This window comes from Nicotiana tomentosiformis, chromosome 9 (genome assembly GCF_000390325.3).
Source record: "Nicotiana tomentosiformis chromosome 9, ASM39032v3, whole genome shotgun sequence".
Lineage (NCBI taxonomy): Eukaryota > Viridiplantae > Streptophyta > Magnoliopsida > Solanales > Solanaceae > Nicotiana > Nicotiana tomentosiformis.
In genome coordinates this window covers 17,674,476-17,685,597 of record NC_090820.1, presented here as the reverse complement: position 1 = coordinate 17,685,597, position 11,122 = coordinate 17,674,476, and the positions used below count along the sequence as shown (strand labels likewise).

General features: G+C 36.0%; 1 protein-coding gene across 1 annotated transcript; it reads left to right on the top strand.

Annotated features, from left to right (window-relative positions):
* Positions 1 to 4,185: 4,185 nt before the first annotated feature.
* On the top strand, positions 4,186 to 10,426 carry LOC104084483 (cyanate hydratase). The gene is made up of 4 exons (XM_009588356.4): positions 4,186 to 4,945; positions 7,438 to 7,509; positions 8,964 to 9,072; positions 10,107 to 10,426. The coding sequence occupies exons 1-4, from the start codon at positions 4,671 to 4,673 to the stop codon at positions 10,146 to 10,148; spliced, it is 498 nt and encodes a 165-aa protein (XP_009586651.1). The 5' UTR covers positions 4,186 to 4,670; the 3' UTR covers positions 10,149 to 10,426.
* The last annotated feature ends 696 nt before the right edge of the window (positions 10,427 to 11,122 follow it).

The window sequence follows — 11,122 nt, the reverse complement described above, 5'->3', positions numbered from 1 at the left end:
CTTCTTTGCGTTCGCATACCTTTGGAGGCTTGAGCATCGCGTTCGCATTGGTCAGCCTGCGTTCGCATTGAGTTGAGATGAGAAGCTAGGATTTTATTCTACGCGTTGGTGAGATTGGGTCCCGATCGCGTAAGTTGGTGAGGCAGTGTATCACGAACGCGTGGGTTTAGTCGCGTTCGCGGAGAGGAAAAAGGGAGACTAGGTTCACGCGAATTTATTATTCGCGATTGCGTAATGTTGTCTTCGATCGCATAGTTCTGGAATTTTGTGATTAGCGTTCGCGTGGGATATTCAGCATTAGCATAAGAGGTTTTCTGGGCAAATGAGTTTTTGTGCTTCGCGAACGCGATGCACTTTCCGCGTTCGCGATGCACTTTCCGCGTTCGCGAAGAAGGAACAGACCTATGCAAAATCTATATTTCGAGGGGATGGTCATTTTTTTCACATTTTTGGATTTTGGAGCTCGGTTTGGGCGACTTTGGAGAGGAATTTCACCACATGTATTAGGGCAAGCATTCTTGACTCGTTTTTTTAATTATATTTCATGAATTAATCTTCGTTTTTGGCGTTTGATTATTGATTTTGAAAGAGAAATCGGAGAAATTGTCTATAATTTCATAAAATAAATTTTTGAGTTTTGAACATCGATTCAGAGTCGGATTTGAGTGAAACTAGTATGGTTGGATTCGTAATTGAATGGGTTATCGGATTTATGATTTTCGCCGGGTTCCAAAGTGCGGGCCCGAATTTGACTTTTGGTTGACTTCAGGTTTTGATTAAAGGTTTGGCCTTTATCATTTGGAATTATTTCCTTAAGCATTATTTGATGTATTTGAGTTACTTTTGGCTAGTTTTGAGCCGTTCGGAGGTCGGTAAGCGCAAGATGGCGTTTCTAGGAGTATTGTTTGGCTTGCTCGATATTGGACTCGGCTTGTTCGAGGTAAGTAACACTTCTAAACCTGGTGCTGATGGTATGAACCCCTAAATATACGTGTTATGTATTTGGTGTTGAGGTGACGCACATGCTAGGTGACGGGCGTGTGGGCATGCACCGTTGAAATTGTGACTCAAACGATTCTGTGGAACTGTATAGTCAAACAATCTTATCATTATCCATGTATTTTCATGTGTTAAAGAAATTGAGTTGTGACTCATATTAGAAATCGTGTTTATGCTATATGCTTATCCTATTGGGGCCCACTAAGATCATTTCTGTTGTTGAGTTATTTTGCTTAAATTGCAATTACATACTCATTCATTGCATATCATATCTCATTCTCTGATATCATTTGTCTCACAACATATTATCATTGTTTGGGCCGATTGGCATGAGATTTGTGAAGCCGAGAGATTGGAGAGATTGATGACTGAGTGAGGTCGAGGGCATGATCGTGAGGATTTTATGGGATCGAGAAGCACGCTTGTTAAGTGGGGTTTTTGACTATTTATTAGTGGTTTTTAGCTTTTATTTTAGTCCAAAAGCGTTTAATTGTCTTTCCGAAAACTGATGAAATGTGCTTAATTGCAAGAATATTGGAAGATGAACTCCCGAGATGAAATCCAACTCAAGAAGGATTAATCTGAACTCAAGGACAAAAAAAAGGCACAGAATCTCAATTGTGCGGACCGCAGAATATCATTTATGGTCGCAGGTTATGAAGGAATTTCCATCAGAGACCGGTGCAAAGTGCGGTCCGCACATGAATTGTGTGGCCGCAAAAGTTGAGCCAAAAGCAAAGTTCAGAGAAGATGCATTCCAAGTCTCCCAGAAGTGCGGACCGCACAACAATTATGCGGCTGCAGCAGAAGAACTATGCGGCCGCAGATACAATTGTGCGGACCGCAGAAGAGCAAGGTACGACCGCAGTTACAATTTTGCGGACCGCAGAAAGAGTGCATTGCGGCCGCGGTTCAGAATTATGCAGCCGCATACTTCCAATCCTATCAAGGTGAAGAAAAGTGCGGATCGCACATGGAATTGTACGGCCGCAGAACCTCCAAAAGGGTATTTTTATCCGAAATTTTTAGCCCTGTATAAATAGACAAGTTTCACATTTTTAGGTCAATATTTTTTACATCAGCTGCTACAGTAGCCGTTTTCTTTTACTCTTTTTAGTAGTTTTCATATTTTGAGCTATTTGAACATAGATTTTATCATTTTAATTAGCAATATGTGTTTAATTATCATTTCTTCTTTTTTTTTCTTCCATTTCAAGCATGAGTAGCTAGATTTTCATTGGGATTGTGACCCAACCCTAGTGTGTAAACTTAATGGATGTTTAATTTAATGCTTGTTTATGGTTGGGTGTTTATTATTTAGCCTTGTTCTTGATTTTATTAGTTGAATTAATGGTTGCAAATATTAGTTCATGCCTATTTGACTTGGTCTCTGCTTGAGAAAGAGAGACTTAGTCTAGGAAAATTAGGCTAACAAGAAACTGGGTCAATCAATAGATTGACAATCCCAATTAAAGGGTTGAACCTAGAGATAGTAACAACCCGACTTGAGTTTTTTATCAACCGTTTTGTTCAATACCCATTTGGACTTGAGAAAGCCAAATTGGGCAAAATTACTCTCTAACCGAGAGGTATTGAGTGGGTAATTGAGTGTTGATAGCTACAATATACCCCGACCAATAAAACAAGTTTTAGAGTTTATATCTCATTAGGCAAACACCTAGTTGAAGGTCATAGCCCTAGGCCTTTTTATTACATTTGAAAAAAAATAAAAATAATTTTCTAGTTTTATTTATTAAATTGCAATCGTAGTTTAAATTAGACTTTAAAAATACCCAATTTTATAAAAGTGCAAATTTAGATATACAAAATCACATGCTACGATATATACTACTAACTCCCACATATAGCTCTCTGCGGAATTCGACCCCGACTCTTGTTGGGTATTATTATTGTATCGGCCGTTTTCATAACCTCGAATGGAGGTGTGAACTTGGACGAGATCAACGCTGCAACATGCTTTATTAATTCATGCCATGACTGGTTTATATTAGCGCTTGGGCAGGATTCGCCCTTTCGGAGTGTGACTTACCAACAGTGAGCGCAGGTACCTACTGAGTGTAAGTGTCGAGTGCGAGTGCCGAGTGATTGGGAGGACTGAGTGACTGTAAAGATTGAGTGACTGTGAGGACTGAGCGAATTGATACTTTGAAAGTATGCATATGGTTTTATTACTGTGTTGCATTGCATTTTACATGCACACTTGACATACAGGCATATAGATGCATTTTTCTCATATTGTACGATATTGTGTCATTCATGACTTCACATACACATTGATATGTAGGCGTAGAGATGTACTTTCCTCATGCCATCTGATAATGGAACATTTACATGTTATTGAAAGTTTTTAGGAAAAATCACAGTTTTCATATTTACTCATATTTTGGTGATTTCGGTAAAAAATTTGAGTTTTACTGTTATACTTAAAAAACATGCTTATTTTTCGGAACTGTGAACGAGTTGAGCATTTATATTTTTGAGTTATTACTTTTACTGCTTTAGTTATATTGTTATGAGTTGTTACTGGCTGTTGGTGTTGGACTCTGACCTTTGTCCAAACTCGTCACTACGTTCAACCTAAGGTTAGGTTTATTACTTATTGAGTACATGAGGCCGGTTGTACTCATACTACACTTCTACACCTTGCGTGCAGATTTTCGGATATTGATGTTGCTGAGTATGACGGGAGCTGGCGTTGAAGATGTATCTGCATTCCGGTCATAGCTGCCTCTTGTTCTTGTTAGCTTTAGAATTATTAATCTTTCATGTATATTTCAAACAGATGATGTATTTATTTCATATCATCTTTGTAAATTCTAAATCTTAGAAGATCATGATTTGTACTACCAATCATTGGGAAGTGTATTAAAGTTCAAATACTTTATCACTTATTTTTCTTAGTAAATCTTATTTGAATTGGATTATTGTTAATTGGTTTACCTAACGGGTCGGGTTATGTGCCATCACGACTAGTTGGAGTTTGGGTCGTAACAGTTTCTCTTTAAAATTGCATATGAAAAGACGTGTTTTCTACTTGATTTCTGATTTTTAGAAGTCTCGACTAGAGTAATTATTTATGTAGTAATATTTAATGTAGGAATATCAACAAATATTCCCAAATGAGTGTTATATGGACGGAGGACTCTTATTATACTACTCCCTCCGTTTTTTTTTTTTTTTTGTCTATTATTTGAAAAATATGTTTTTATTTTTACTTATCACTTTTAGTATATCAATTGAATACAATTTTTTTTTTATTTTATCATTATTAACTACTCATTTCTTAAATTATTTTTCATATTTTTTTGAAATATTATAATTATTATGAATAAAATTATAAAATATACTATACTTTATTTATTTTTTATTAAAGTAAAGTGCAAAGTCACGACTCACGAGTAAATATAAACGGAGAGTGTACAGAACAAAGAAAAAGAGAAGTAGGACTGTTGAAGTACAAAAAGTCCAATTAGTCAGAGCCAAAACTCAAAATTAACACCCTTTCTCCTACTAAAATTTCTTATCAAATTGGACTTTGCAAAGTAGTAGTAGGATAATTGGGTCCCAAAAACTGATCATCTTCACTCATCCCCTATAGCTATATATATCCACAAGCCCTCTTCTCTTAGCAGCATAACAAAAGCTAAAAAATGGAGAAGCAAAGCAACAAAGCAAACATGGTGGCATCTCTTATGTCAGTGAAACAAAAATCTGGCAAAACATTTAGTCAGATAGCAGAAGAAACAGGTCTCACAAATGTGTATGTTGCTCAGCTTTTGAGACGTCAAGCTCAGCTCAAACCTGAAACTGCTTCAAAGCTGAAGGCTGCACTTCCCTTATTATCTGATGATCAACTTCATGATATGATGGAGGCACCCTTGAGGTCTTATGACCCTAATTTAATTCAAGACCCCACTGTTTACAGGTTACCCATTTCACAATTTCTTGATTTTTTATTTTATTTTTAAATAAAGATTTGATCTTTGGTTGGTTGCCCGTAAAACTAGTCAATTTTATGATGGATCCTCACATTAATCCGCAACTTGTTTGGGACTGAAGCTTTTATTGTTGTATAAATATTTGATTTTTATGGTGTATGGTAGTTGATAGAGCTTTACCTTCCCACGGTAGGGGCGTACACACTACCTTACCAGACTCCACTTGTGGGTGTTTGTTTTTGTTTTTGTTGTTGTTGTTGTTATTGTTGTTGGTAGTTGATAGAGCTAGAGTAAGATGAGGGATAGGAAAAAACTTGAAATTCTTGTGAACTTGATTCAAGGCTCACTATTTACAGGTGACCACTTCACCCATTTCTTGATTTTTTATTTTATTTTTGTATAAAGATTTGATCTTTGGTTGGCTGCGCGCGTAAAACTAGTCAATTTTATGATGAATCCTCACATTAACCCCCAACTTGTTTGGATTGAAGCGTTGTTATTGTTGTATAAAGATTTGATTTTTATGGTGTATTGTAGTTGATAGAACTAGGGTAAGATAAGGGATAGGAAAAACTTAAAATTCTTGTTAACTTGATTCAAGACTCAATGCTTACAGGTGGCCCACTTTACCCATTTCTTGATTTTTTTTTAAATTTATATAAATATTTGATCTTTGGTTGGCGGCCCGCGTAAAACTAGTCAATTTCATGATGAATCCTCGCTAACCCCCAACTTATTTGGGACTGAAACGTTGTTATTGTTGTATAAAGATTTGATTTTTATGGTGTATAGTAGTTGATAGAGCTTTACCTTCCCAAGGTCTGCATATACACTACCTTACCAGACCCCACTTGTGGGTGTTTGTTGTTGTTGTTGTTGTTATTGTTGTTGGTAGTTGATAGAGCTAGAGTAAGATGAGGGATAGGAAAAAACTTGAAATTCTTGTTAACTTGATTCAAGGCTCACTATTTACAGGTGACCACTTCACCCATTTCTTGATTTTTTATTTTATTTTTGTATAAAGATTTGATCTTTGGTTGGATGTCCGCGTAAAACTAGTCAATTTTATGATGAATCCTCACATTAACCCCCAACTTGTTTGGGATTGAAGCGTTGTTATTGTTGTATAAAGATTTGATTTTTATGGTGTATTGTAGTTGATAGAGCTAGGGTAAGATGAGGGATAGGAAAAACTTGAAATTCTTGTTAACTTGATTCAAGACTCAATGTTTACAGGTGGCCCACTTTACCCATTTCTTGCTTTTTTTTTTAAATTTATATAAAGATTTGATCTTTGGTTGGCGGCCCGCGTAAAACTAGTCAATGTCATGATGAATCCTTACTAACCCCCAACTTGTTTGGGACTGAAGCGTTGTTATTGTTGTATAAAGATTTGATTTTTATGGTGTATGGTAGTTGATAGAGCTAGAGTAAGATGAGGGATAGGAAAAAACTTGAAATTCTTGTTAACTTGATTCAATACTCAATGTTTACAGGTGGCCCGCTTCACCCATTTCTTGATTTTTGATTTTCTATAAAGATTTGATCTTTATGTTGTGTGGTTGTTGATAGAATTAGAGTAAGATGTGGGACTGGGAATACTGGGAAAATCTGATATAACGGATTCAAAGTTAAGTGAGATAAACACACTTAATTTCTTTAATAGTATTAGTAGAGTTTCCCATGAAAAAACAGAAAACACCTAATTGAAGGAAATGGCCTTATTTTTGGATTTTGAGGGTCAATTAGAATTAGAGTTTTGACGTTATAGAACACTGAGTTCAATGGTATATGGTAGCTGATTGAACTAGAGTAAGATGTGGGGTTGGAAAAAACGGAAATTACTATTAACTTGATTCGATAAACGATCATATAAAGCTATCCACTTCATTGTTTTTTGACTGTTCATTATCTGAAAAGCTTTTATCTTGCTATAGTGTATGAAAGTTGATACAACTAGAGGAATATGTGGCATACAGGAAATTTGAAATTCTTAAGTAGAGACTGGATGAAAGTTATAGTCCTAGTTAGAAAGTGAAAAATTCTGGTATAACATTGACATGTCCAGCAGCCAGAGACAGATCTGGATTATAACCAGTGGTGCACGTGCACTTACTGCTTTGTACTCGGACTGTATATTTTTATATATAATATATAGAGAAACTTTTTAAGATTATGAATATATATTAAGTGGTGTAACCACTGTCTTTAAACCCTGAATCTGCCCTCGCCAGCATCACATAAAGTGTTGTTAGTGGAGATACCGGGGCAGGGAGAAAATACAGAAGGAACGGAATGTGGGAAAGCTGCTAATTTTCCATTTCGTTGTTCCTGTGAAATCATTAGATTATTAGGTAACAGCATTAGCAGTGCTTAAGTGTTGTGAAGTTGTCAGCGAGACCTTTTGGGCAATGTTTTTTGGAAAGCTTTGTGTTGTTGCATGTCAAGACTAAATTCAATTATTTTATCTCTTCAACAGATTGAATGAAGCCGTCATGCATTTTGGTGAGAGTATCAAGGAAATTATTAACGAAGAATTTGGCGATGGCATGTAAGTCACTCCACTTAACATACTAATTAAATACTCGTGCTTATTTTACTGATTCAAAAGAAATTTGGCTATACAATCTTTTCTTGTATGTGGCTCCAGGCATGTGTTTAGATTCATACTCTGGAAATGCTCTCTGCCTTTAAATTCAGGAGCGCCGGATCTTGTGAACCCTTATGAATTGCCTCTGATGTTAGCTACTCCGACTTGCATAAGTTCGCCTCTGGTTTATTGCAAGTCATGTTTCATAAGAAGCCATTTGGAGATGAATTAGAACTTGCACGGCGTGTTTAGAGTCAACTAGCTGCTATAGTGCTATGTGATAATGTTTTTGATTGCTGGATAATGAACTAGATAACGAGGAGATCATAATCCCTTATCTGCCATTTGTTTAGACTTTAGTGTTTTTTGCTAAGGGGATTAGGAATGATATCCGATCCCTTAGGATTAAAATTACCTCCCTCTAGCACTCACCCGCCAGTATGCTTTCTCGTTCACAAACCCAAGCTCTCTAACCGTGCCTCGTCCCCATTATCCTCTACCCAATTGAATGGATTAATATTGAAAAAGAAAGTAGCAATTTCACAGTTAACTGATGAGTCAAATGTAAGAAAAGTTTTTTCCGGCTCGTCCACCTTGCATTTATTAATCATCAATCGGATACCCTTAGTGTATTCTCCTTCATAATCTTATTATAATCCTGTGGTCTTTATAGTGACTTTATCTTGTCTGGTGAATCAGACTACTTGACATAACTAGATTGTATATACAACTAGCATGAACTATTCATCACTGCTGCATACATGTTGTGTGTAAACAGTAAGATATTATAATTGGCTAGCCATTTATAAAAGATAAACAAGAGCAGAGGATATTATGAGTCATGGCCACATTTCGAAGGGAAGAGCTAAAAGAAATTCTACTGTCTATTTCTGTTTAGTTTGATAGCATGCATCTTAAAGAACTAACCATTAACACACTCTTTATTTGGCTGCATTGACTTATCTTGTTTTAACCATCTTTAATTCTGAGTCTTTGACATACTTTGCCTAGTTTCTATTAGTTAAATGGGCTACTAGCCTACTATTTTCGGGCTGTGAAGTGTTGTATTGCTCTAGGAGTGTATTCATTCTGTAGCTCTAATTTTCTTAGATCATGCCCTCGTAATACTGATCTCAATTCTTGGTTCTTTATAGTGATACACAACCAAAATGGAGTGTCCACTTTCACAGATATTTTAACAATTTACTCTACGCAATTGAAGCTATATGTGTGTTGTGCGTGTGTGTGCGTTTTTATTTTTATTTTATAATGAGCTGTGTGTGTGTTGCATGCAATTTTATATTACTGTTAATTGTTAAACACATGCAAGGGCACTTTCACTAGACTTCCTGCACATGATATACTTGTATTTATTTGATACATGAGATTTTTAACTTACAACTCTTGATGTTTAGCATGTCAGCTATAGACTTTTTCTGCTCAGTTGACAAAGTCAAAGGTGTGGATGGGAAGGATCGTGTTGTTGTGACTTTTGACGGAAAGTATCTGCCACACACTGAGCAGGTTAGTTTCCTTTTACATTTCATAATTGTAAAGTTTGTTTCTCCAAATTATTGTCTACAGAAATGACCAATCACTAGGCCCTTGTCGTTCCTGCCCCACTCACTTCCCACCCACAAAGGGCGAAAGAATAGAAGATTCATCTTATCTAGAGATCTTGATTTATTGTTTGTTTGATCTTGATTATAAAGGCTCCTGCACCTGTATATTCTGTATGAGCCAACACTACAAAGTGGTGCATAATTACAGCGCTAGTGTCTGATCCAATTGTGCTTTAGTTAACTAATCAGAGAGCTCATCGCTGCAGCAATCAATAGAATAAAATGCTTCCCTCGCATCTTTTTCTCCTAGTTGTAGCATATTGTGTTCTATCTGAGCTTTTGTACCGTTTCAAAGAACCTTTCCATGTTGCAAATTCCAAGAAGTTACATACTTGAAATCATATGGATATTCAAGTTCAAATGTGGTGTAATACATTCACATAAATGAAATAACATCAGTGATTTGCAACTGCCAAAACAAATTTCGTATCAACCGATCTTTGCAAAATACAAGTCAAAGTTTCATGGTTATACTCAAATGTTCATAGAAAGGCAAGGTGTGCTGTGTAATATCGTAGGACTGAAGGGACCATCTGTTTAAACAACTGGTGGAATGTGATAATTAAGGTGTATAGAGTCAATTCTTAAAAAAAAAAGGAAGCCCGGTGCAATAAGCTCCCGCTATGCGCAAGGTCCGGGGAAAGGCCGGACTAAAAGGTTCTATTGTATGCAGTCTTACCTTATATTTCTGCGTTGTTTCCGTGGCTCGAACCCGTGACCTCCTGGTCACATGGCGACAACTTTACCATACGCCAAGGCTCTCCTTCTGAATATGCCTATATACAATGTGTAGCTCTGAGATCATCTGAACAGATTTTGTGTCTGATCAAGTCACTGCCGAACACAATTATATCAACTCTGCTTGATTCCATACTTTGGTTCTATAGCACAATGTCTGTGATATTATCTGCTGACACTTTTTTCTTTTCTTTGCAGAAATCTGAGCATATGGTGTCAAGGTTAATGCGGAAGGAATAAGCGCAGTTAGTATAAGCAGTTTGTATCAAGCTGTTGATCATTTCTACCGTTGATTATCTACTTATACTGAATTTCTTTTCTTTTCTACTTGTCGATGTTCTCATCTTGGCTGAATAATGGTCACTCGTGTTAGTCAAGTTTTGAATTGCCAAATGCAATATATGGTTTTTATATGTATGTATTTTTAGTTGCCAAGATTTGGTAATTTTTATGTATTGGGTTGCCAAATATTATGTTTATGTGTTTGATGAATGAAAAATCAATGCATTGTTTTTGAATCCGGCTGTGCAAGCCAATAGAACCTTTTTTAAAAAGGCAAATTATTTCTTTTTCTTTTTCCCTCATATATCAAGCTATTTTCTCGTTTTCACCGGCCACTTTATTTACTCAATACTACTTCTTAAGATTTCTTTCTGCTGACTTTGTTTTATCTCTTCTGAAGACGAGTAATTCCTCCTGAAGTGACAAACCCATCAATCTCTTTTCTCGTCAGCTGCGTTATCCATCACAGTTTTACAACGTCCATAATATTAATACTATGAGTTTTCTCGTTAACTTTTTTCACCATCGTGTTCGAATAGTTATGCATTTATACAATGTGATTGGTAATAATTTTACGCCAGAAAAAGTTAAGCACCCACGAACTTAAATTCCTAGATCCGCCACTATGTGTCTGATCTGTTAAAATAAGGGCAAATATAAAACTTTGCCTAATGGTAAGGGTATATTTGGTCGATTAGTATAACGGAGAATACATTTGAACAATAAATAATAATAGAAGAATATATTTAACCCTTTTTCGCAAAATGAACGACACTTACCCCCAATTTATTCTACTCTTATGAATTATCTCCTTTAATGTGCAGATTCATACGATTTACTATCATTTTACTCTGTAAATAATTCCTATCTTATTTATCTATTTAAATCTAAAAGACTCTTCTATTTTTTTCCGTCTTCCTTTCTGCACATGT